The sequence below is a fragment of the Brachyistius frenatus genome, unplaced genomic scaffold, assembly GCF_029030835.1.
Source record: "Brachyistius frenatus isolate BFR_SWC_R1_liver_20210118 unplaced genomic scaffold, ASM2903083v1 Contig_114, whole genome shotgun sequence".
Classification (NCBI taxonomy): Eukaryota; Metazoa; Chordata; class Actinopteri; family Embiotocidae; genus Brachyistius; species Brachyistius frenatus.
This window is the reverse complement of record NW_027210713.1, coordinates 302,585-329,635: the sequence shown is the minus strand read 5'-3', so window position 1 is coordinate 329,635 and position 27,051 is coordinate 302,585. Positions and strand designations below refer to the sequence as shown.

General features: G+C 40.5%; 4 protein-coding genes across 5 annotated transcripts in view; 1 reads left to right on the top strand and 3 right to left on the bottom strand.

Annotated features, from left to right (window-relative positions):
• pak1 (p21 protein (Cdc42/Rac)-activated kinase 1) overlaps positions 1-4,250 on the bottom strand; it is a 52,303-nt gene extending 48,053 nt beyond the window's left edge. Inside the window, exon 1 of the mRNA XM_069712940.1 lies at positions 4,090-4,250. The gene's annotated coding sequence lies outside the window, so the exon portion shown is untranslated. The remainder of the gene's footprint in view (positions 1-4,089) is intronic.
• Positions 4,251-8,013: 3,763 nt separating this feature from the next.
• Positions 8,014-12,278, top strand: aqp11 (aquaporin 11). The gene is made up of 3 exons (XM_069712942.1): positions 8,014-8,785; positions 9,893-10,009; positions 10,326-12,278. The coding sequence occupies exons 1-3, from the start codon at positions 8,188-8,190 to the stop codon at positions 10,427-10,429; spliced, it is 819 nt and encodes a 272-aa protein (XP_069569043.1). The 5' UTR covers positions 8,014-8,187; the 3' UTR covers positions 10,430-12,278.
• Positions 12,279-12,663: 385 nt separating this feature from the next.
• clns1a (chloride channel, nucleotide-sensitive, 1A) lies at positions 12,664-19,323 on the bottom strand. 2 transcript variants are annotated; one of them, XM_069712943.1, is made up of 7 exons: positions 18,849-19,323; positions 17,719-17,855; positions 16,785-16,922; positions 16,470-16,580; positions 14,738-14,945; positions 14,595-14,661; positions 12,664-13,107 (listed from the first exon to the last, which is right to left on the bottom strand). In XM_069712943.1, exons 1-6 carry the CDS (start codon positions 18,965-18,967, stop codon positions 14,616-14,618), a joined length of 759 nt encoding a protein of 252 aa, XP_069569044.1. In that variant the 5' UTR covers positions 18,968-19,323; the 3' UTR covers positions 12,664-13,107; positions 14,595-14,615. The 2 variants fall into 2 exon arrangements, with proteins under 2 accessions (XP_069569044.1, XP_069569045.1); XM_069712944.1 differs by having other exon boundaries at positions 14,772-14,945; positions 18,849-19,320.
• Positions 19,250-27,013, bottom strand: LOC138629343 (solute carrier family 35 member F2-like). The gene is made up of 9 exons (XM_069712964.1): positions 26,904-27,013; positions 24,932-25,107; positions 24,049-24,176; positions 23,069-23,228; positions 22,770-22,926; positions 22,632-22,684; positions 22,161-22,315; positions 20,605-20,862; positions 19,250-19,291 (listed from the first exon to the last, which is right to left on the bottom strand). Exons 1-9 carry the CDS (start codon positions 27,011-27,013, stop codon positions 19,250-19,252), a joined length of 1,239 nt encoding a protein of 412 aa, XP_069569065.1.
• Positions 27,014-27,051: the final 38 nt, after the last annotated feature.

Sequence of the window (27,051 nt, the reverse complement as noted above, 5' to 3'; positions counted from 1 at the left end):
TGTGAGCGAGTGCCTACACTGCAAAGAATAAACATCCATGTTAATGAGTAATTTAGTTCATTATGGCGTGTCTGAACTTCATATCTGCAGCAAATCATTTCACAGTATTTATAAGTGCACAAAACAACAGCCAGAAACACTGCTGACTCTGCACTAATCTGACAGTTAAAGGAACAGTTTGATCTTTGGGGACATTCAATTATTCACTCTCTTGGAGCCAGTTGGCGTAAACTTCCAATTCACGAGTTTCCCACTTTGACGAGCACCAACAAGCATCGGGCCAAAACTGTGAGGAGCTGCATGAACATTAAACTACACGCAGCAATTACACAGCATTAATCCACAGCTGCAACTAACAAACAATTTGATGAAGTATTTAATCATTTTGATTCATAAACTACCAGTAAAAAACACAAGTGTCTTTGCATTGCTGGTTTGATGTTTTGAGCAATTAAAGATCTGCGTTAAGGCACATTTGGGTGCCTATAAACATCAAGATTGATTAATGTGACCAATGCAGTTATCAATTCAGTCTGAGCATTAAACTGTGTCCAACACTTGGAAAATATTAAATTTACTGTAACAAAGAGAAGCCACAAATCCAAACAGAGAAAACTTGAACATGGAAATGTTGTAGAAGAATTATTTCTGCTGTTTACTTAATGGTGGAGTATTGACGGAGTATTAGGGCGTTATTAAGAAAGATACGAGAGAAGGAGAATTTTTTTTTACTCTTGAAAAAAAAGTCGAATGTCGAGGACATAAAAGTTAAATATACATTTTCCGAATAAAACTACATTTCAAGATTAAAGACGAACTTTTAAGAAGAAATCAAACTTCCTGTTTTGTGCATATATTTCTACAAGATGGCTTGTGTAGAATAACTCGTACAATTGTACGCAAGAGTCAATTTTAGGAACAAGGAAATTATGTGTTGGTAATAAGTATCAGGACTTTATAGAGATTGTGCCAAAAATCACATCGGGTCAGAAGGAGAAACACTAACTTTAAGGAAGTGGCCGCGTTCGTGCAGACCAAAATAGCTGGAAAAAGGCAGATGAAACAGTATCCATGGTAACACCGGCACACAATGCAAAGAGTACCTGTTGTATCACAAGACACAATAAGACAACTGATCAAATTGTTTGATCCTGAAAGTGTGGCTGTCCTTCTTTTGCTTCTCAACATTTTGACTTTATTCCCAACCTTTTGACTGTATTATTGACATTATTTACGACTTTTTGACTTCATTCTTGAAATTTCCACTTTATCGTTGAAATGCACAATTTTAAAAAAAAAAGTCATCATTTAACTTTTTTTCCTAAATTTGTTCCTAAACCTCCATCATAGTTGACAGTTATTTCATGTCTTTTCACATTAAACTATCAAACAAAGAGTGTTTATTGTCCAATAAAATCTTTATTTAAGACAAACATTGTCTTCATATTAATCACAGGAAAAGACTGAAACTTGGACTAAAAAAAAAATCCTCCAGACAAGAAGAACTTTTCAATCTCATAAATGACTGGAATCATTTGGGAATTTAATGCATTGTGTCTTTCTGTGTGGTTTTTTTCTGACAGTAAGTATCTCATATTGTAGGTTAGCAGGTCTCATTCACTCAGAGCCCAAACAAAGTGTCTGAGGGTTAAAAATAACTTCAATGATAGGTGAGATACAGGAACACACACATACATTCACATGGCAACACACACAAACACGCACACACCTCCTGAAGTAGCAGAGCCTGAAACCACAGGAGCCAACTGGGTCATTAACTCGTCCCAGCCCTCCTCGCTCTCAGTGGTGCTGTCAAGGTGTCGGGGCGACAACTGGGTGGCCTCACACTTCACATGGGCCCATAAAACACTCCAAGCCCAGGTATCCACGGCAACTACTTTGCCGCCACCGCCCTAAAACCATAACCAAGACCATGCACGGGTTCGCGGACACTTCTGAAACCGGCCGGAGTTTAATTATGGAGGAAGTTTGGTGTATAAATGAATCAGTTTTCATTCATGTTTCTGAATGGATGGACAGCAGACTCATCTCCTGAACTCACTACTGAACACTGAAGTGAACTTCCTGCAACGTCTCAGGTTCATCTGAGGACTCATGTGCAGACTGGGAGGCTCCCAGGACTCTGGCTGGACCGGACTGGACTGGAAGCAGCACCAGTTACAATCCAACTCACACCTGCTAAACAGTTTATCACTATTTGAATTAAGGCACTTCCTGTTTGGATGCAGCTTTTAAAACAACTTGATCCAGGTTAGACCCACCATTGGAAGTCATTCTGGGACAAAAAGCATCAATCAAAGTATCGCAGAAATTTTAAAGCTTTCAACGTGAATAAATCCATTCCAATTTGTTATTGAGAATATTTAAGTGTAATCTTTCAGAGCTGGAAGAACCACATATAGAAAATATACGTGACATCATTGTGTGTTTCAATTATGCACTCTTTGTCCTAATTTAAAACTAAAGGGAGAGTTAAAGTTCAGGAACGAAAAAGACGTCTAAAATAAAAAGACATTTAGTTCACAATTAAATAAGACAAAGAAGAAGAAAAAAGGGGAAAATCTCAACAGCTGAAAAGATTCAACAAGGGAATGGTTATCATTTATCAATCGTGAAAATAAAACCAAATTTAAATAAAATGTACTGACTCAAATTTTTTTAATTTTCAAGCAATATGTTGTAAATGTAATGTTATTAATTATTAAATTATTCATGGAAATCATCAGTGACTAGTTATAATGTAATAAACACACTCAGCTCTTTGATTCTGCAGATTGGAGTTTGAGTCGCGGTTCTACATTTGTGCAAGAGCTAATCTTGAGAACTGGAACACCACAGTGACAGGAAATAATCCCAGATCAAATCTCTCAGGTGTGAAACTCAAGAATAAAACACCACCACACACACGGAGGAGGATAAGCTTACACATGACTGCAGGAAATCTGACGGTAGTTGTCTGCCAGCAAACTCAGGAGAAAAACTAGCAACACTTAGAGCTGCTTATAATCCAGAACACTGAAGGGGAAAGTTTTTTATAAGAGGGAACAAAGGGCTGCGTCAGCCCCACTGAGGTGAGGCGGGGACGGAAAAATTAGTTTATTTATCCATCTGATTCAAACCTGAGGCTGAGTTCAACGGGCAGAAGGGAACCAACTCCTACTACTAATAAATAAAAAAAACACTAAATGAGAGTTAGAGCACCCATGTCTCTGTAATCAATCAAATACAGCATATATATATATACACAGTCTGTGCTACCAAACCCCCCTTCTAACACGTAGATACTCACTGAACTGCTCAGGATCAAGAGAAATGCACTGATTTCTGCTGAGCCATGTGGAAACAAGAGCTTCTGTGCATTTCAGACAGATAACAGAAAACTAAAGGAAAGTTTATGGCATTTAAAGATAATTAAAGTCACTAATAAATAAGAAACAAGTCGGCAGCTTTCCAGGGGATATTATAAAGTGATTATTGTACACATATTAGCATGCAAAATGTAATAAACCTTCACGACTTGTCTGCTTTAGAACATTTTCCACAATAAAAGCTCCAAAATCCACATTTCTGTGAGAAGAGTGTCACCTTTAATCTCTCAAATTAAAGGTGACATGGATTGATGAATCCTGTCATATGGATTCCAGAGATGGAAAAGTGGCAGGATTTCATTCATTCATTCATTCATTCATTCATTTGATACCCAGCTTGCCGTGCTATCAGCTCGCCACCAAACACTCCCATGTTATCATTATCAGAGCCAACCGGTGATCTGGGAGGAAACCGGTGTAATAAAAAAAAAAATTAAAAAAAATAACCCCACCACCCACACCTCCAACTGGACCAGCCTCGCCGTGACTGGCTTCGTGTGTGCGGGTGGAGGGGCCTGCAGGGTCCCGGCCGGTAAAACATGTATGTGGATGCAAATTAAGGAGATAATAGCGTGCTGCCAGCCTACAGTAACCATTAACCCCTTCCTATTCTCAAGCAAATGAGCCCCATTGCCCGGCTGGGAATGGACGTGAACGGTTAATTTTGCGGTTTATAAATAAAGTCGAGAGGCTCACTCACCACTTGTCTGGTCACAAACGTAAATCCCAGAGTGTTGGAGATGTAATTTCCGACACCGGGACACAGCGGCTCATGTATTCGGTGAACTGTGCTCCCCTGTCGGCTCTGCCCTGCTCCGCTCCGTCGCCCTCCTGGTTGGTCTGTTTAACTGTAAACTTGCCGATCCCTGGCTATTGTTAGCCGGGCGCACAGAAGGCTGCTGCGCGGAGACACCCGCCTCCCCGCACGCTATTGGTCAGTTTTCAGGCTGACCCGCCTGTGATTGGCTGGTCCAGATTGCCCGTTCACATTTTGGGGCGGGTCGCAGCTCGCCGGCAGAGAGAAAGTGGTGGTGCGTTCGATGTTATTGATAGAAATCACACATTCTAGCTCTTTACAAACGCTGCTACCTAGAAGGCGTTGTGTTCAGGAGTAAATCGATTAGTAGATCATTACTCTAGAAATAAGACACAGACAAGGGGACAGGAAGTAAAAATGGGAATTTCCGAGGGGAAATTATTTTTAAAATGTAATTAATTAATGATACTTTTACATTTAATGATACTAACATTAATGATAATACAAATGATAATATTCTGAGTAAGAAAATGTTCAAACAAATGTCATTAACAAATATTGACAGAAAATAGTGAATCTATTATATTATTTATTTATGAGGCTATCCAATAAAATAAAATAAACAAAATTTGATTTATGTGTACATAAATTAATGAATATACCGTGTTGCTAAATTGTGCCTCAAATATTTTAATTATAAATCATAAATCATTGAGATTGTTTTTGGTTATTCTTTTTTCTAATTTTTCATGTGATGTGTAAATAATTTGGGAGAAAATTGCAAATCTGTCCAAGAGACTTTTAGACATTTATAATTGCACAGTTTTTTTTTAAAAAAAAGCACATGTAGGAAAAATCCTGCAAAGAAAATGTTTTCCACTAAACAGTATTCTGCAGCAGAAGACACGACAAATTGTTTGATGGAGATTTTAAGTCTGTTATTCTTTTTAGCACATCATCTTCCAAACTCCATATTAAAATTCATATGTAATGAAGAAGAAAGGGCAAAAATTTCCATATGTATACACATCAGATTCTTTCAACAATTACTAAAAAAAAACTTCAAATGATTAAACACAGACTTATTTTCAATATTTTTGTTCCCTACGACCTTCCCCCACTTTGGAAAAATAAAAATATAACTACAAAAAAGACAAAGCAACTCACATACAATTGTGTATAAACAAACAAGTTTTCCTTTATGGAAAATAAATATCCTGAGGATAACCTGTTTAGAATAAATTTTACTTTCAAATCAATTATCAAATTAAGTTTTCTTAAAGCAATAAATCACTTTACTGTAATGTTGTGTTCATATATATTATAAAATAAATAAAGTGAAGAATGAGGAGATGGCGACATCTAGTGGTGAGAGCGAGTTGGCTGCTTGACAACGAGGGCAAAGCTGCTACATTAACAGAACTGCATTGATCTACTGTGCCAAATAATGCAACTACATAAAGTACCTTGAATACAAAATCGACTATTTTCAACCTTGATCCTCCTTAATGGTAGTTTTAATGTAAACAATGGAAAATTACATGAATGGAGCTTGTTTCATGTAAAGTGTACCTTAAAAGTAGTTTGAGTTAGACAAATTAAATCAGTATCTTTCAAAGTATTTTAGTACCAAATTTGCTCATTTATCAGCAAGTAAACAGTCTGTGGATTTAGATTTCATAATAAAAAGACAACAACTTTGGAAAATACCAAGCTGATATAATTCAGACTACAGACACATCATATTAACTTCAACTAAACTCTGCATGTATTTTTGCACAGATGTCAGATATTAACATACATTAAAGGGTCTCACAAAATGTACTACAAAATATAACACCGGTGCAATTTTGAACTTTGCCACCAATAACGTTAAGTTCTGCTCATAAGTGGTAAAGGAAGTTCATAAAGTAGCAGCACATGATCTCTTAGTTCAGGAAATGTCCTCTCAAATGCTGAAATATATTATTGGGTTATCACCACGGATGGATCAGTGTGGAAGCAACATTTTACTGCTTTTAGTTCAGCTGATCAATGTGGAGTTAAGTTAACCATTTCATAAATTAAACACTCTTCTCATCTATAAGAGAGCATCATATTTTTAGCAGTTCATCATATATTTTGTCTGTAGAACCCTAAATTATAAAGAAGAGAGTAACCAAAGCAGTCCGATCTGCAGGGTCCATATTGTGCCAATATTCAAAGGTAAAAGGTACTGGTTGGTTGTCTGGGTCCTATACTGGCCTGATTATACTGTCACAGTAACCTGAAGCTTTATCCACCACATATAATTCCTGTAAAGTAAAAACAATGACATCAAAAGATGGGTAATATGTAAAGATTAATAAATAAATAAACAACGATATATACAGGTGTTGTATAGTTGTTGTGGATATCTGCCTGCACTTTGACTCACAGGAGGCAGTAGATCTCTTTTGTAATAATATTTTCTAAACATTTAACCTTTTAATATTGTTTTGACTTGATTTTTTTTTTTCATCTTTTGACTTGTGCCTTTATTTCAAAATTGAATATGACTTTTTTTAGTTATATGTGCAGTAATTTGTGTTGGCTTTTATGCCTACAGAATATTATTGTTGTATATATCGGCTTAGTGAGTATTTATTGTATAAATGTGATGGAAAGAAAAAAAGATTGTTTCTTCTTGTCTGCATGTGGCTCAGGAAAGTTTCTATGTATTCATCTTATTTGCAAGTGGCTCCTGGAAAGTTTCTTTTGTTTTACTTTCGGCATCTAATTGACAACTCCCCTGTGTCCTTATCTTTTGACCTACAACCAACTCAGTATTACCATACGAAAGCAGATACAAAGGGAATGGGGGTGACTGTCAATTGTTTTGTCACACTGTATAAAAGCTGCCCTACAGAGGAGTGACGTTGAGCAATGCTGGGCATCCTTCTTTGAGCGTACGTGTATTTGCTCCTTCTTGCAAGAATAAATGTCCGATATGTTTGATTTTGAATCTAGCCTCTGAGTATTTTTTCTAACAAAATGTTGTGAAACATCTTCTAACCCCAAAAAGGGGATCCTTTTAATCCCCTTCCTCCCTCCACCCTTCTACCAAGCCACTTTGTCAACTATTTTACAAAAAAGATAGATGACATACGCTCCTCATTTTCTAATCTGGCTTCTCTAACTACATTTCCATCAACTTCATCTTCATCCCCTTCACTTTCCTCTTTCACCCACCTGTCTCCCAATCAAGTTCTCACCTTGGTAACCTCCCAAGCCCAACCACCTGCCCCCTTAACCCCATCACATCTCCAGTCTATTGCTCCAGACCTTCTTCCTTTTCTCACCCATCTCATTAACACTTCTGTCAACGGTCTGTTTCCTGAATTCTCTGAAGGAGGCAAAAGTGAACCCTCTCCTGAAGAAACCCCCCCTCAACCCGTTTGAAGTAAACAACTACAGACCCGTCTCTCTTCTTCCCAAAACTCTTCTGTTTAGTGTAATGCGGTTTGTGGATATGATGGGGTCAATGATACTAAGAATGGCTGAATTAAAATAGTCCACCAGCAGCAGGACACACAAGACAAGATAAAGCCGAGGAGTTGGTGCTCTAAAGTATTAGGCATGATGGAGGGACATGGAGCCTGTTGGAGTCAAAGTTCATCCAAGATTTTCAGGGATGCATTTTCTCCAGATAGTAAAAGGACATATTAAGATAGAAACAAAGGAAGGAAAAGACAGGAGGAAGCAAAAAAAAAAAACCCCTGCAGAGTAGGAGAGAAAAACTCCAAAATAGAAGGTTAGAGGAAAAGAAAGAAAAAGAGCAATTGGAGAGAAGAGCAATAATATCTGCGGGAGAGGGAGGATGAGAGCTGCGAGGCTCAGCCACTTCCGCACCATGTGAGCCACCGGGACTGAAGCTCATTTGCTCCCGGTTGGAGCTCGCATCCTCCGGGAGAGAGAAGCACATTTTTTTTTTCCCATCCGCCAGACTCAGTTCAGTGCAGCGGGGGAGATAAACGAGCACCTCGGACAGTCCTCGGGACGCACCGCAGAACAGACGGGAACATGGCTGCGGACGTGGCGGTGTCTCTGTCGGTGCTCGCGGGGATCGTCGTGTTGAGCGATGTGACCCGCAGGTTGCTGACGAGGGCCCTCGCGAACACCGGGCTCACCGTGTACGCGGTGGAGCTCGTGTCTACCTTCCAGCTGTGCTGCTGCACGCACGAGCTCAAGCTTCTGTCCGAGGTTGGCGGGATCGAACCTCGACTCGCGCTCACCTTGACGTATGTGGCATCCGTGGTCCACGGGCTCACTTTTAGCGGGGCCATCGGGAACCCTTCCGGGGCTCTCGAGCACGCGTATCGTGCGAGGTTCTCGGGCGGGTGCGCTATGCGGCGGATCGCGTGCCAGTTCGCTGCAGCTGCAGCTGCACGAGCTGCCGTGCCGGTGGTCTGGGGCATCGGTTTGTCGGGACTGCATGTGCGGCATAAGTTGCTTGGTTTCAGGTGCATCAGCCCCATTCACGCGCCCCTGCCGAAGGCCACCGCAGTGGAGCTCGCGTGCGCCTTTGCGGTTCAGACGATTATTACTCACACGCGATCGGTGGAGGAGAAATACCGCGTGCACGTGGTAGCCGCAGTCATCACAACAGTTGTTTATGCAGGTATGACAATGACGTTCTGTTACGTGAACTATATGGACAAATATATTCTCATTCATCTGCTACTGTTTAAATCAGACTGATAATATGATATTTTCAGAGGTCACGTGAGTCTGAGATGCAGTGTCTTGCTCACTGGCACTTCAGCAGATCTCGACCGCCCCGCAGCAGTATTGGCATGGCCTTTGTTGGCGTGATCATCAGTGTGTTGTGTTTGTGTTGTGTGTGCAGACAGTAAACTGCAGCAAACTTGAGCAAATTATAACCAAAGGCAATGACATGAAGCCAGTTGTTTCCAGTGCACCCCCCCCCCCCCCATCTCACACCCACATCAGCAGCACATCACCTGAATGTGAAGTACAAGCAGCCCCGTGGTAAAAAAAAAAAACACCCTTTAACCGCCTAGTTTGTGAAGCTGAGGAGAACAGGCAGGTCATAAACACGTGGACTGGTTTCATGCAGGAGAGTCTGGTGTTCACCTGGTATACAGTTAAACACTATTTACATCTCAAAAAGTTCCCATCTGAGGATTGATCGATTGCAGCTCTGACAAAATCAGACCAATCACAGTTCTTTTAACTGCGGTACAAAGTCAATTTATTTGGTCAGGATGAAGAAATAGATGAGAATGCTGAACACTGAGAGATCACAAGTGAATTCAGCAAATGTTACCAACTGCTCCTGTATGGGAAGTCGGATTAGAATAGTTTCTAAGCGTCCTTGCTCTAATCATAATTTTTACACTCAGAAAACAGAAAATGAATTCACATTCTGCTGTTTTTCAAGCAAAAACGACCGATATTCTCTAAAGTTTGAGGACTAGCTGCTTGGCTTTTACAAATTTGTCAACTTAATGATATTAAAATTGGCTGTGAGAAAATGAGCGACCATTTTTGAAATATTTTCAAATATTTTCTTGACAAATTTGTATGTAGTCTCACGTCCTCTTCTTTCACGTTTAGGAGCTTTCTGAACATAAAGTACCTGATTATTGTTCACCTTTTTACCGAGAAATGGCCGATTTAGAAGCACGTTGTTTGTGCTGTGTGGTAGCTGCAAACTCCTAAGTGGAGGTTCACGGATTCAAAGTGTGTGCACATTGTTTTGCAGGTGGCAAAGTGACGGGAGCGGTGTTCAACCCGGCGTTGGCCTTCTCCACACAGTTCCCCTGCAGTGGGAGCTCCTTCCTGGACTACTGCGCGGTGTACTGGATGGGCCCCCTGCTGGGTAAGACCAACTGAAAGCTGAAAGTGAATATTCATGTAGGGCATGACATCAGCGTCAGACATGTCATTGGCTCCTGTACCAGTTTCTTTGTGATTGTTGCGATAAAAAAAAATATTTTGTGGGGGCTTTCCCTTAAAAATGATGACGTCCTTTGCAGGAATTGTAGAAAAACTGGCAAAAAATGCAAGTTAAGGAAAAAAAATTTTTTTTAATTTTAAGCACGACCTGATAAAGATTTAAAAATTATACAATAGTGTGAAATATTACACATGCAAAATATTACGTCTCCATCTCCTCTATATTATTGCTGTTTCAGGTATGATAAGCTCAGTGCTGTTGTTCGATAAACTCGTCCCCGTACTGTCGAGGAAATCATCATCATCTCTCCATCTCCCCGTGGAGACCAAGAAGAAGACGTGAGCATCCCAAGGAGTCATTTTTAACCCGAAGCACAATGTTTCATGGAGATGTTGTTTCTAACTTCACGAGAATGTTAGAAAAAGAAGAACACTTAATATGCACTTTAACTTGATGATTTTTTTTTTTGTTATCATAATGAATCCTGCTCAGATCAACCGGGGTGGTTTCACATCAGAAGCACATCTAAGGCTGGAGATATACTTACCTTATGCTACGCGGTCGCATGACGGCCGCCTCGCGTTTCCTGCATCTGTTTTGAGGTTGTGCACGTCCTCAGAAATGAACGCAGGATGCCGTGTACACATGACCGGTGAGGGCGATGTAAAAGCAGTATGGAGGTGTGACACCGTCAGGGGCCTGCAACACTAAATGGAAACAAGTCTGAGACCGTTACGTCGGTGCTCAATGGAAAATGCTGAAAATACGGAGTGTGGATGGAACCGATGGTGTTTTGTCACCCTGTGATGTCAAGATCAGCAAAATAGTGACCCTCTTCGATGGTGGCCATGTTTAATGTTTACATGAGACAAATCCACAGACTGGATGTAAAAGTGTTTGTAGCTTCCGGCTTTGAAAAATGAAGCCGATGCCAGAAGTGCCTCAAGCTGCGATACCACTGAGTGCCACTAGAGGTCGTCTCCAAAAAGCTTCCGGCTCCATGGACTCCCATTCAACTTCTCATCAAATACAAAGTGAATAAAATGTCTCCACCAGTTATCTCGGTGTTGTTAGCTAAAGTCACTCCTTCTTATTAGTTTTCTGGAGGTCCATCTGAAAATAATCCCTCATTAATTAGAAAAGAAGATTCAAAAAGACCTGTTTTTGAGGGCGTGTTTGATTAAAAGGCCTGTTTTGTAGTCAGGTTGCAGCTATCAGTGGGCAGGACGTAGTATCGTCAGGTTTCCAATCAGATCCATCGCTGGCTCCTCCCCCAGCTCATCCAAATTTGGTCACTTCCTGCTCCAAACCGCGCCGAACTAGCAAGATGTCAGCGGACAAAAATCTGAACTGAAGGCTTCATAACGTTCACAAACCAACGGGGGGGGACGTCATTGTTGGTTGCCGCTTGGACAAATCAGCATGTTGTAATGGTATCTGGTGCGCCCTCTGGTGGAGTCCTCCAGTCAAGAGCAGAATACAGAGGCAAGTACGTGAGCGATTGTGTTTACACCAGGGCGTGGTTCAAAAGCAAGTATATCCCCAGCCTAATGTTGTGTTCAGACCAAACGTTATGCCAATTATTCCTGAGGAAAGATGTCTGCTAATTCGCGCCATGTGAAGCAAAAGGACGCAAATTCGCGTCTACACGAGTTGAAAATATTTAACTCCAGCGGCCGCACTCCCACGAGTAACACAAGGTAAAAATTCGCTTTGCATTTGGTTTGAACATAACATAAGAAGCGAAACATAAAAAAATTGCATACCACGGAGCACATTTCGTGGCTGAATTTTTACTCCATGGCTGCAAAGTTAATTCGTAAAACAACGATAGATGGTTGAACACTAAAAAGCAACAAAAATACTTTAAGATGAGGAAGTTCAATCAACACTACCGTAAAACAAAAAACAAAAAATAATTATAACAAAGAAAGTTTGCATGATTTTTTGAGTATATACATTATACAAGATAATAAATAACTGGCAAATCAAAAGTTTAGAATGTGATGTTCTGAGAATTTGTTTTTGTACAGTATTTTTTTAACAAAGTGCTTAACAGAGAGAAACTGCATATTATTATGCTTAATGTGACATTCCAGAGCAAAGCACAGTGTATGGATGTACTGTCGTGTGTTTGTTTTTGAATTCTCTAAAAACTGTGAAGGCAGATTAAACCACATCATTACTGGTTTGTTTGGTGTATTTCTTTACGGACTAAGAAGTTGAATTTCCATGAAAAACAGTCACATTATTTTTTTTTTTATTCCCAGCAGTTTGTGAACTTTATTTACTAGTTCCCGCATTTTTTTTAGGCCAAAACGTAAAGTTTTTTTGAACCGCTTGAAAAATAAACTGAACAAAATAAGAAATGGAAACGAAATGAATGAACTTCATGGAGCTGCTCCGCCTAAAGATCTTCTCCAAAACGGGGGATGTTTTGGAGAAAGGGTACAAACCCAAAACGTGACGCTCACATCAACAAGCATGGCAGGACAGTGAGAGAAATCTGTCGCTTTGTGTGCACTCAAACAGCAGGACGCCACTGAATTATAATAAATCAAGCAAAAGAAAACGAATACAAAAACTATTCATTTATTGACAATTTCATACAAAGACATTGCCTCCCCTCGGCAGAAAAATCTGATATTAAATTGGTCTTTCGTTACAAAACAAACAGGACCTCAGTGGGGTTTTTTTTTGCCATTACAGTCAACATCTGAATCGGGAGGAATCTCAACTGTCTTTATGACAGCAGCACACTTTGTTGATATGACCTGGACTAAATAACAGCTACAACACGGGAGGAATAATCGAGCGCCAACACAATACGCAGGAAGCTACAAAAGAGCACTGAGCTGACTTTAAGCACGAGAAAACGTTTGTATGACAATGAGAATAGAAAGGGCCTGAAACAAAAAGAGAGTAGGAATAAGAGCCTTAGAGAAGTGCTGCTGCTGTTGTCTTCTGCAGTCCCATGATGCAACACTGGTGCTCTGACTGGCCGCAGACATGGCTGCCATCTACAGGGAGAACCAGGTAACACAAGGATGAACCGGGTGGAGCACAGACAACAACCGTCTGAGGTTTTATCATTATTTTAGTTCCTGTCACAGGTAAAAATCGTATATTTCAAGTTCATATTTATGATTGATAAACAAGAAATCATAATAACTGTGTTTAAATGTTATTTTATAACCCACAGGAGGATTTTATAAACGCTGTTAAAAATGATATACAGACAAAACAAGCGCATTTGTCCAACAAGATTCACAATAAGTGGATTTAAACAAGAGCAACATGTCGTTCAAATTGAACAAAACAGTGTTCAGTGGTAGTTTCACTTTTCACCGGTAAAACTTTACCTTTCTGTTCAGTAGTTAAGGACCTGCAGCATCAATTCATATTAAGGCAAAAATCATAAAGTGAAAAGAGACGAAAAATAAATTCAAATAGTTTCTAGACATCTTTTTCTCAGAGTCTCTCATGCTACCCAACGCAGTATCTCCCCTGCTGGCGCTGCTTCTACCAACTTTCTCAGTTGGTCGCACGCTCCTTCATTTTATTTTGAGGTACAGCACAGTACTAATCAAGGAAAAGTTGTCTTAATGGCATACTGCACGCTTGTTTTGCATTCATGTAAAGACTGCGATATTTGCTCAATATTTTCATCTGAATATTACGTTTCTCTGCCACGAGCAGCAGCTGAACCAACGATATCATTTCAAAAGCAAAGCGTCGTCTGCAGGTTTTGTGTTTCTTACAGTTGTTGCGCAACTTTAGACCTTCAAGCTTAAACTGCGTCAGTAACGAGTTCAGTGCGGCCTTCAGTACGCGCAGCGAAGCTTTACTCTCCTACTGCGACCGCCGACACACAGAGGAGGATTTTAACTTCTTCCCGGCTCTGTTGGTTTCTCTGTCTGTTCATCATTAGTGAGTCTGAACCTCTCGCTGGCTCTCCCTCCACCCGACACCTCCTCCGCTCATTTCCTTTTTTTTCTCCGAAAAATCAGCTATAGATGGATTGTTTCATTAAGTTGTGTTTCCTCGACTTTGGAGAGTTCAAACGCCTCGTGCCCTGTGTGCCGGGCACCTGATCACCAGACCAAACTTCACTGCGTGAATATTTGGGTCTGTTTACACTCCGTTAGCGAATCGTTTGCAGTCGCTGCATCGTCGTGAGCGTCGACCTCAGGTTAACTTTGAAACTACTGGAGCAGCTGTGACCAACAGGTTTTCAATAAAAAAAATTAAAAAAAAGGCACTTTATAGCAGATTTGTTTTAACATATGCTGAACAAAAAGAGTTATTGTGCGTCACCTGATGGGTAGCGTGGTGATTAAAATGGCCTGCAAACATATTTTTGTTCTTGTAAAACACAAAAAGTATCTGCAGAAATCTTCCCCGTGAACATTTGAATCCACACATCCAGAGCAGGTGAGGTAAAACTAGTCTGATTGTTCACATGGTGAATAAACCGGAGGTCCACGTTGGGTCTTTTCAGACTTACCAGTGCTCCACGTCCGCATCCTCAAACTGCCCGGCCTCCATCGCTGCTGCATCCACCTCCATACCATCTGTCCACACCCACAAATGAGTCAGGCAGCTGAATATATTCACTCTATTTCTGCATGTCATGATTTAATACTGAACCTTAGGCTGCCACGTGTGCACGTGTGACTCAAACCTTCGAACTCCGGCTTGGTTTCTTCGGTTCGGACTCCGGCCATGTGGTACTGCTGAGCGACGGACTCGGCCAGCATTCCCTCCAGCCTCTCCAGCGTGGCCTGGCCCTCCTGCGTGAGCGCCGACAGACCCTCGTCACAGGTGTAGAAGGTGGGGATGTCCCCGTGACCGTGCTCTGAGTGGGTGGAGGAGAGAGACGGTGAGCACTTGTAACTTAAACATTTAATAAATATCTACGTGAGCTTTAAAGCAGTTGAACACTCATGAAATATCTTCACGTGTTTCTTGTATGTTTTTTTTTAGGTGGATTTGGGCATAGTGATAAAAACCCTTTTTAATAGAGTAGAGACTCGGCTAATCTAAGGTGGAAGTCTCCAATCAATGTTTGCCAATTTATAATTTTTTATAAGAACATTGTTTTTACAATACATTTTGGGGTTTTTAGGTATAAGGGAGTTTGGAATCTGCTTTCTTTCTCTGCTTGTGGGAGTTACACTACATCTTAATTTGTTTGAGCTCATCAACGGGGAGTTTATGTTATTTTATTTTTTTTGCCACGTTAAAACAATAGAGACAAAAGTTTCCCATTACATGCAATACTTTACAAAATCACTTGTCTTTAACTGAGGTAACTCTGACAATAGAATGACTTATTTTACTGTTTTCAAACATATTTTTGGCCACATATCTGTCCGTCTGTTTCGTTGAAGTAACTGAAGGCTTCTCTGTGCGCAGCTAGCTACGTAGCGTCTACTATTAGTCATTATCTTAGGCGTTTAGGGGACATCTGTTAATTGGAGCACCAGAAAAAAAAAAAAAAACCTGGGTTACACTCTTCCCCTCTAAACTATATGAAAACGTAACATTTGTTCATGCAATTTTCCTTCAAAATTGATATCGAAACGTTTTTGACTGATACCCCACTTGTACGCAGCAAAGTCATTATGTTCTGTTCTGTAAAGTAAAATAGTTCCACAGGAGGAGTTTGGTTGTGTAAAAGAGGTGAACGCTGGATGTCTTACCTGCTTCTGCAGCCGAAGAGTTCAGACCAGCAGTCCAGAGAGGAGGAGGGCAAACAGCCAGAAGACAGAAGGACAGAAAACAAGAGTCCACATTTAACATTTAGTACAGAATATTGATATGTAGCCTGGTGTTATCAGACCCATATTCACTCCATCAAAATGTGGCTCTGTTCACGCTGTATTGGGGGATTGTTTCCAGTCATTGCTTCCTCATGGTCTTAGACCTTGGGCTGATTTTGAAACTATTGAAGTAGACACATATCGCTTCATTTAGCTCCGCCACCGCTGCCGTTGTTGGAACTACATTTAGAAAAAAAAAACACTTGACCTCAAAAGTCATCACACCTAGCCATGCCCACTGATTGCTGATTGGTCTGCCCTTCCCCCTTGTGAAAGCTGCATTCTGAATCGCACTTTTGTTATTTTCATTATTAGTACATGCTCCAGGTACTCTTACAAAGTGTGTACTGTCGTCCGTAGTATGTATACAATTGGGACACAGTACTTCATCATTAAATTGCACCTTGAACTTTGACCCTCTTATCTATCAACGAGTGCAACACTTAACGTTGCACTTCCTTTGTAATGCCTCTTCTTCATCTTTCTTTCTTTTTCCAAACATGAAACTGGCCTTTGCCAAGTTCATTTTGCATCTTTGTGTGCATCCTCTTCCTCACCGGCCTCCTCCACGTCATACTCCTCTCCTTCAAAGTCGTTGTCCGAGTCGTCGTCCTCCGGGTCAGGGTGCAGCACCTGGCACTCGCACATCGCTGAGAACATGGACTCCACTGCGTGTAAAATCACACACACATAAATGAGATGCTCCACTACCGGCAGTGTGGCCTGCATTTTAAAGTCAGAGGCAACACTGTCGCCATCTCAAATTTCCTGAGTTACGCATGTATTTTTGCTTATTCAACCTCACTTTACTCCTCCTCCTCCTTCTGAGTAAATAAATCACTCTGCCTCTCCTCCTCAGAGTGGTCACTCACACGATGCCTTGTCGCCAGGCACAAATCGAATCTCTGTGATCACTCCTTCGTCATCATCGTCACCGCCGCTGCTGCTGCTGCCATCATTGTCGTCATCATCATCAGCTGCTTTCTCTGCCATTTCTGCCTCACTCTCGTCTGTGAGCCATGAAAATGAAAAGACGGTGACATGTTCAGTAGGAACTCTGAGGCAGAAACAGAAACTTTCCTCCTGGTTTATGAAAAAATACAACACAAGTGTCCTGCTCTTCCAGGGGCAACATTTCTTTTATTATTTAGCACAGGTCAAAGGGGTTGTACTGAGACTTTAATTAATCACAGCTGTGTTTTGGGTGTAAAATGATAGAAACCGATCACAGCACCATCTCCAGTTCCCTTTAAAAATAAAAGTGCTTATATGTTGGCGGGTTTGTTTCTCTGAAGAGGAGCTGATCTGTTCATGTGCAAACTTATCAGATTGATCTTCACAATAATAATCTTCTGCATTGTAATTATTTATTTTTATCTCTGATCGTTTGCGCACTTCTGTGTGTCCCGGTGTGTACAAAGCAGTGTGTGCATGTTGTGCACCTAAATATTTAGCCACACATTGCTTTTTTAAATAATGCCCATAAAATAAGGGTAAAATACTGCAACTTAAGACTTAAGATTTTTGTTGATCAATCGCTCTCAGCAATGAGCAGGTATCTCATGCAGGAAAACGCACAAATTAACAAACTACTGCAAAAACTGGAACCAAATATTTTATTTTCAGTTCATAAACATTTTAATGACAAAAAAGGAGAAAATGAACAAGGTTAGCCAGAAGAATTATTTTATGGAGTACGAATTTGACCACAAAAGCATTCATCAAGCTAAATATCACAGAGACCAAATGTGACTTTTCTAATCTCCTGAATCAGTCAGTAAATTCTAAGAATCGGGTTTCCCTCACCGCTGAGTTTGCCGTTGACCATGACGTACAGGTGTTCCTGTGGGTAAGCGCTGACGTCTCTGGATATGGCGTGTAGACTGATGGTGGGATACTCCAGAGAGAAACCCATTCCTGAGCCATCGAACCACGACAGGCGCCTGACAAAAAGTAAACACAGCTAAGAATCGTTGGCTGATTCAAACTGCAGAACGGCTGGATCGACACTCCTTTCCGCATCAATTCATGATGCTGTTTAGGAAATGTTGATGGTGGCTGAAAGCATGGGGAGAGGGGTAATTATGAGGTCGACAGCGGATCCACCACAACAATCTAGAATTTCACATCATGTCCAGACAACACATTTTAAATAACTGGAATCCTTTATGTCAAACTCGGGGATTGTTTTACAGCAGCAGCATGCAACTAAGAGACAGAACTTTTAATTTTCACTGATATGGGGATTATTTTTGTCAATTCATTTAATACTTATTTTAGCTATAAAACCTCAGCTTTTCTTTCTCCCACATGATAGTAAACTGAATATCTTTAGATTATCGACTGCTGATCAAACAAAATATGACACCTTGGGCGATTTGCATAAAGCATGGCAATTTAAAAAAAAAAGAAAGTCCTTTAATCAATATTATTTAATTAATATCCTTGAAAATTAGGTGACAACTCAAAACGTTTTGTTTTGACCAAGACAAACAGCCTAAAACAAAAAAAATATTCAGTTTACAGTCACGCACAACAAAGAAATATGATTTGAAAATTCAAACCTTACGTGAAATAGTGGACCCTGTAAATATGGCGTGTTTTGCATGAAAAAGCATCAAATTTAAGATGAATCTGTTATCATACTAGTTGGGGACTGATTATCTGTTAATCGACTAGTTGAAAACTAAATGTGCTACTAACACTTTTCATCCACATCAATTTAAAGTCTTATTTTGAAAGGAACAATACCGGAGGTGCTTTTTTAGCATTAGCAGCAGAGGGTTATTATTGTTTCTGTACTAAATATTGGTTTAAATTAATATACACTCAGTACTAAACGCTGATAAAAAATATAAAAAACCCTCATTTAACATCAACCTGAGCCTGAAACAATCTGTCTGAGGACAAAAACAAGCGCCACGTGCATCACTTACGTTTCGGCGACGTAAAGCGTGCCGCAGCCCAGCCTGTGGCCGTCGATCACCGCCGTGGTCTCGGCTTGCTCGTGTCGCACTCCCTCGGTGGGAGGATGGAGGCTTTTCAGTAAAACCATCGTCCGTGTGACCGTGACCGTCTGCAGGGCAGCTGGGAGCGGTGGCGGGGGGGGGGAGAGACCCGAACCCGGTGTCAACGACAAGCTGTACGCCCTATTTCGTGCCACAAAGCTGGCTAATTTAACTCGGGATAACTCCTCGGTAAATGCGCGCTCGGCAGCCGGAGAGGGTCAAACGACGAGCCGTGCCGAGTGCGTCTTCTCCCGGATTAACAGAAGCGGGACGAGCCGTTCAAACGGTTAAAACACAGACGGCGGGAAGTGTAAAAAAAAACACTGAAGTTAGCAAACTGCTGCTGCCGCGGGCTGCTCCTCGGTGCCAGGCTGAAATATCGCGGCATGTTCCGGGCGTCAGTAAATCACGTGACCACTTCGAACAATCTGCTCGTACGTAACATCCGGTCTTCGCGCAGACGGTATCTTCTTTTGCGTTTTTATGGCGGATGGCATCCGGCGAAAGGTGCATTACCGCAACCTACTGTATAGGAGTGTGGACCAAAGTTCACAAAAATAAAAACACAATTTTTTTTAATTTTTTTTTTTAAATTTGACCTCTTTTTCTCCCTCCTTCTCTCAATACCTTGGCTAATCTCCATACTGTCATCACTCTACCAAGTCAGAGTCTGCACACTCTGGTCTGTTGTATATCCAGCATAGCTCAAATAAATTATTTACAAATTAAATATGTCAATATTTAAGAATGTTACACACCATAAAGTTGAATCACTTCGTTTGTAATCCGCATGACTTTGTCAGTCTCAGCTGAATGCTTGTATCCCCACCCTCATAAACAGCACAGGTGCATGTCAGTGCATGTAGGTGCATGTAAAACAAGCATACATCGAGGTATTTTATACATAAATACACAGTTTTACCAAATCACACACAGTTTATTAGGTACACCTATAGCTAAAACTAATACCAAATGAGAAACATGGTCCCGGTCTCCCCTTCTTTTTCTCATTTACGATTGTGAATGATGGAAAGAAAAGTGGTTTTGCAGAACGTTCTGATTTCACAGTGGAATTGATCTTTGACTTTTGGATCCAAAATGTCATCCTTTTTTTTTTATTTTATCTTGTTAAACATTTGTATGAAATTTTTAAATAATCAGTATATGAATTCTGGAGTTATGGCCACATTGAGGTCACAGTGACCTTTGACCTTTGACCACTAAATTGTAATCAGTTCATACTTGAGTCCGAGAGAAAGTTTTTGCCAAATTAAAACCAATTCCGTCAAAGCTTTTTTTGAGATATCATGAAAAGCTGTGGACGTCCTGTGGCACAACTCCTCATATATAACATTATAACAGTCACAGTAACATGTTGTAGTTTCAAAATGAGATGTCTTCCACTGTTTGTTTGTTTTTATTTGTATTTGCTCTTTAATTTTTTTTGTCTTTTTATATTTATTTCTTTATTGTGCATTTCAGTATTTACTGTAGCTACGGTTCACAAGCAAAACTCAATAAATAAATGTGTTTAAAAATGTATACGATACTGTGTACTGACAGGCTGCCGGGCTGTTATTCACATTTTAGTGCTGCATCCAACAGCAACAACATCTTCATCACTCTTCTGTGCTCCGAGGCTTTGCAATGGCCCTGAAGCTCTTTTCTTCCTCCTGTCCTTTACCTGTTCATCTCCATGAAGCTCCTTTGTGTCCCCCTCTTCCTCCTCCTCCTCCCCCTTGCCAGGGACCGTTATGGCCACTTCTTGTTTGGTGATGTCATTCTGAGCAGCCACAGGATTGGTACAGTAACTTTCCTCACAGATGGAAGAGGAGGAGGAAGAGGCGGCAGGGTCTGTGGGGTCAGCAGGTGTCGGTACAGCATTGAAGGCGATGAAGCCAACGAGGATGGCTACCAGCGAGATTAGGTAGAGCACCGAGAACTGAGGCAGAGCGCACAATGAACAGATTACATTCAGATTAAGGTCCTTCAAGAAATGGACTTTACCATTTGGCAAGGCAACTGCCTTTGGCCTTAAAGAGTAACCCAGTATCGTAAAGCGTGAAATTGACACGCTTGACCACTACTAGCAAAATGTGAGATAGCTACACTTGGCACTATCTACGTGTGAAAGTTACACGTTTTCCGGTTGTGGACAAAAATGAAACCTACTACATGCTTTGAGCCAGGGGATTTACAGGAAAATTTAACTTTTTGCAAAAATACATGGCGGGGGTTACTAAATAAACACATGGCTGGATTAGTGACAAAAAACATGGTTGGGGTTAGGAAACCAAAAACAATTCAAAAAATTAATTGTCCCCTCCTGTATTTGAACCTTGGTCGTGATACTGGGTTGTAAAGAGAGAACTCCCTTGAGCATCATTTAGTCTTGAGGCTAATGAGATAAAGGGGGGCTAACTTCTTTATGTACTGTTATAGTCTGCAGCTGGTAAATTCTGTCCTAATTCATATTCTATCAGTTAATTTATTTTTTTTTAACTAATCTTTAAAGGTTTAGTATGTAGGATTTTGGAAAATCTAGTGGCAGAAATGCAATAATTTATTTATAAGTAAGTTTTCATTGTAAAATCACATGAAACTAAGAAAAATAATTTTTCCGTTACTTTAAAATGAGTCATTCTTATCTGCATCGGGAGTAAGTCCTCTTTTACGAAGCCCACCATGTAGCACCACCATGTTTCTACAGATAGGACAAACCAAACACTCCAGAGAGGGGCTTTTGCATTTTTTTTGCAAGTTTCGCAACCACCATAGATTCTCCTACAGGCTTGGTAGGGGAGGCGTATATCCTTCACACTGCTCCTTTAAACCTGCTCCACCCAATCCTGTGGCTGCCCAGGACACACATGTATATAAACTGTGCAGACTCTGTTTATGCAGCTGAGATTATACCTGAACTATTATTCATTCACGCTGCAAGTCATTGTGACCCAGAGAGGAGGGCGTGCGAAGCGCTAGGAGTGTGTATACAGTAGGTGTGTATGTGCTGACGAAAAGACATCCCAACTTGAGATGTTATCCTTAAAGGATTATACTTACAACTTAACGACAGAACATATTACAGTTTCACTGATGTCTCATCAGATTTAGGACCAATTCATTGTTGGTCTTTACATCCAGTTCACCGTCATCCCCAGATGAATCCTTTAAGGCCAGAGTTAGGAGGTATATGTGTAAATATCATATAATACAAATATCCAGAATGCGTGCACTCACGTTGTACAGGAAGAGGAAGATCCCGCAGAAGAGGCTGAAGAGGTCAGCGGTGAGCAGCGACAGGTTGACGGAGGTGGCGCTGCTCAGCTTCACCACTATGGGCATGCAGCTGTATAGAGCATACAAGCACAATCCGTAGGCCGAGAACAGGAGCCCTGAGAGGAGAGAGGCTTGATTGTTAGTGCATGCAAACATGAAGTGAGGATCCTCTTCATCAACATGCCCGGGTGTACAGAGCTGTCAAAGATTGTAAAATATTGTCCAAAGTGGCCTCTAAGAACTTTCGAAGATGTCCCATGTATATTCTGAACTAAATGTAGTAGTAGAATGTAATAGATCTCAAGATTAGTTTGCCTTCGCAGTGAAGGTGTTCACTTCAGGCCAGCCTCTCTAAGGTTTGCTGGAGTTGAACAGCGCCAATCAAAACCAAATGTATTCGCTTGCGGAAATATATTTCCGATGATTACTGACCGACTTGCCAGCTCCACTGAATGGCAGCGATCTCATGACGTTCCAGGATCACCCTGTGTAAAGGAGGGGGGGAAATAACACCAGATTAAACATTATATAGACTGCGTCCTCACACCGATGACACCCGGCAACACTCACATCTGCACGGTGCCGATGATGGAGCCGAACAGGCCGACCATGCCCAGGAACTCCACTCTGCTCAGGTTCTTCACGATGTATTCCTGACACACGTTAGACACCGCATACAGCGAAGCACTGAGCAGCACCAAACCGTCGCCCAGTAAGATATTTGAGGCTGCGGGGACAAGAGACAACAACGTCAAAATAACCCTGACTGGTCATTTACAGTTTGATAAATGCAGGACCTAATCACAGAGTGTTCCCTGAACAAATTACAGGCACCGATGAGAGAGAAAACACATCAGGGAAGGTCTTACTGGAGCCCTGGTCCCGTTTAGCCAGCAGGTCGGCCCCCACCATGGCCCCCACCCCGAGGAGACAGATGCAAACGGCTACGTAGTGGACCGGCCTGTATCGTGTCTTCAAAACCCACCAGGACAGTAACATCAACACCGGGATCACGAAGCAGTCCAGCAGCTGAAGGCAGAAACACATTTGAAGGTGAAACAAAAATAAATAATACCTGCACTAAAAACAAATTCTTCAAATAAAAATGGACTGACGCTTTACTGATATGAAATTGCAGAAAGAAATGTCATTGGTTAAGTTAAACTGCAGCAATTGGAGCCACATTCAGGGTCATGATAGGAAATATTGGCATTATGTGCACTTTAATAGTGTGTTGAAATACATTTTCGAAATCAATGATTAATTGCCCCAAAAAATATTATTTTCTTTCCAATAAATTAATTGTGAAATATTCGAAAGAAGGATTTGGTTATCATATTTTCAGAACTGGATATTTTATGCAACTTTTATGAGATATGACAATAAAAGATAGATGAAGCTAGACTATGGCTCAAAGCATGCGGTAGGTTTCATCTTCGTCCTCTACAGGAAAATGTATAACTTTCACGCCTAGACAGCCCAAAGCGTGTCTATCGCACGTTTTGGTGTGATACCAGGTTGCACACAGGGCCAAACTTAAACAGGAGATAACAAGACATCATACATATACTGCAAATATTAGGATTTAAACATCCATAATAAGGGAAGGTTTATTGTTTACCGTTTTTTTTTTAAGAAATAGACCAATAAGAAATTTGTTAAGATACCCAAACAAAATCTTTTCAGCAGCGTTGAATGATCATCAATAATCTAAATGATACGCTCTCTTATAGTTTCATTAATTATAAATAAATATGGTTCTCTTCTTAATCTAAATGTATAATGGTGTGTTGAATTCATCCCATATTTAGCTTCATGACTCGCCCACACACACGCGACCCGCACTCACCTGCACACTAGTGAGGGTGGTGTACTGGTACGCTTTGACCACGGTGTAGTTGGCCTCCACATCCACCAGCGCCAGTAGGAGATACTTCCACCATTTTCTCCTCAGGATCTGTAAGATATTGCCATCCCCTGTGTTTTAAAGGGGAACACCCCTGAACTTCAGTACTGACATGTGCACTTTGTTTCACCAACAAGCCTGAGGACAGGAATCTCTGCCGCTGGCTGTGGGCACATGAGACGTATGAAACGTGATGTCCTCGAGCAGTAAAGGGAGAACAAGCCTGAAAGTGATGGTGCATACAAACAGTTTGCCTCTATCAAAAATTATGAATGGCTGTCAGTGGTGGAGAACCACCCCGATACTTTATGTAATAAGTGAAAGCAGCAAAATTTGCTTATGTGTGAAAAATATACTGAGCTGAAAGGATCAAAGGTAAAAGAACTGTTGCTGAAGCACTGATGTGTTATAATATGTTACTGTTGGAGGAGGTCAAGCTGAAGCTACTCTCCAATATCTTGTATACTGTTGGAAAGTGTTTTATATTTATTTATACCAGTGCAACATAATTATAAATGGATGTGTTGTCTATAAAAAAAAAAAGAACTTTACTCCCAAAAAGGAACTTCTGGTTTAACTTTTACCAATGCATTTATTGGCTGATCATCTGTAAAAAAATAATAATTATGTTTTATCTTTACTATAGCTGCAAATAAAGTACAATAATTCCCTCTGAAGTATGGAGGGGCATGAAATCAAAGAAGTACAATACATAGTGCAAATCCAACACAGGGAATTCCAATGGGAATGCTTTCATTTACAAAAACTAAGGCTGCCATGTTTCAGGCGTGATCCCTGGTGTGGAGGCCCTGAGTGCTGGTGTTACCTGTTCTGCAGAACAGCAGGCTGGTGTAGGTGACACACAGCAGCATGTAGTTCACGAGGCTCTGCAGCATGGGCGTGTTCATGTGGTAGCTCGTGGCCAGGTACTGCGAGGAGATGGCCGTCCCACAGATGAGCGCCGCCAGCCCCTGGCCCATGGCCAACGTCTTGGCCAGCTGCCTGAGAAAGAGAGAGGGGTTAAACCAATCAGGCACATTTATTCACTGTCAGAACATATTTGTGGTGACTAAAATGTTAAAGGACACTCCCTCATCTGTACCAGTATATAAAATTATATTGTGTGTATTACACACTTTGCCATAATACTAAGCTGATTTACCACAGCGAAACAGTGATTTGTTGACTTTATACTTTGAATTTTTGTAATTTTACAACAAGCATGATACAATGTGTGTTGATAGGTACACCTTGATACCTCTTTAGCTACCTGTTTCCTCTTGTTTCCAGTCCTTTAAGCTAAGCTACGCTAACTAGCTGCTAGCTCCAGCTTTATAGTATCAACCTTCACATCGAACATTTTCCTTTAGAGCCCTGTTGTCCTGTGCTGAGTTTTATCTGTTTATATTACATATTTATGTTATATAGGAAGTCCAGTACAAACAAAAACATTGTCAACCACAAGAACACTTTTTGAACAATAGTATAAAACATTTCGTACTCTTCTTAAAAAGTTAGTTCTTTACTGAAAAAAAAAGATATGTGAAAAAAGTAGATAATACAAATGTAAAGAAAAACAAACACAGGGACAGAAACAATGGGGGATGAAATAGAAAATAAAAATGACAACAGTAGGATAATAAAACCTATATAATATATGTATATATTAATACATGTTATTCTATACAAATAATGTTTTAAGAAGGTAAGAAGGTAAAGGCACTGAGGATGGTGCTTGTCTGAGTCTTTCGCGGTCTGCGAGCTCCAGTAGCAAAGGTCCCAAAGGGAAGGCCCACTCTGGTACAATGTGGAGCAAGAGCATTTAAAGCTTTAAAAACGATCAGATCATTTTAAAACCAATTCTGAACATAATGGGCTGTTAGTAAGCTAAATCACGTGTCGTGTGTTCAGGTCTCTTAGTGCCGGTTCAACAGTCTGTGAAGTCATTTGTTATAGATGAAGTTCTCAATCACTCCAGTATCACTGCTTTCTGCTGTTTTTTAAAAATTTATTTATTTAACTATTTCTATTCTTAATCTTTTATTTTCTATATTTCTTTAAGTTTTTTTAATTTTTTTTTAAAGTTTTTATCTATATATATTTTTTTGTATTCTTGTTGAAGATGAAAGGAGGACTACCAAAGTAAGAATCTCACTGAAACAAAGTAACCGCGTGTGTTTATACTGTGAATATGACAATAAACTTATCTTAATCTCAATCACAGAAGCACAGAAGGAAAAAGATAAATGGAAGAATGACATTGTTTCTAAATTGAAAGAAACTTGACGGGACAACAAACAGAGCTCAGCATTAGAAATGATTAGAACCGACCTCATATTTTTAGTCAGGGAACCAAAGTTACTGTGTAAACTGAGATTTATCATCATTAAACTTTGGAAACATTTGGGACCACTGAGGCAGACACATTATTTAGAGTGCTGGAAAAAGACACAAACCTGTGTGTTATATGTCTTTTTACTCTCAGATAATCAAAACCAAGTTGAAAATTGACAATACAGGTGTTCTACGAATAATTAACGAATAATGTCTAAAGAGTCACTTCATTGTTTAAATTCAAACCTCATAATCTGCCTTTTCAGGATATATAATTAAAAATTGTAGTAAATGATCACCTGTCATCAATTTTTTACACACATTTACCGTTAAATAGACTTTTACAACATTCCTGAATATCAAATTAAAATCAAGTATTTGTACTACAAATAATCAAAAATGATTTTTCCACCACTGTGGAGGGCTGGAAGCTCCAAAGAATCTCCTCCAGTTTGTTCACTCACCAGCTGAAAACTTCCTTGGCATTGAACTTTCTGATCTTCACCAGGAGTCCGCTGTTTTGGCTCTCGGAGCTCATGTCCATGCACAAATCCTCGGCCTGCCTGGCAGCCATGTCGCCTCGCCGGTGATGGAGGAGTCCTCTGACATTTA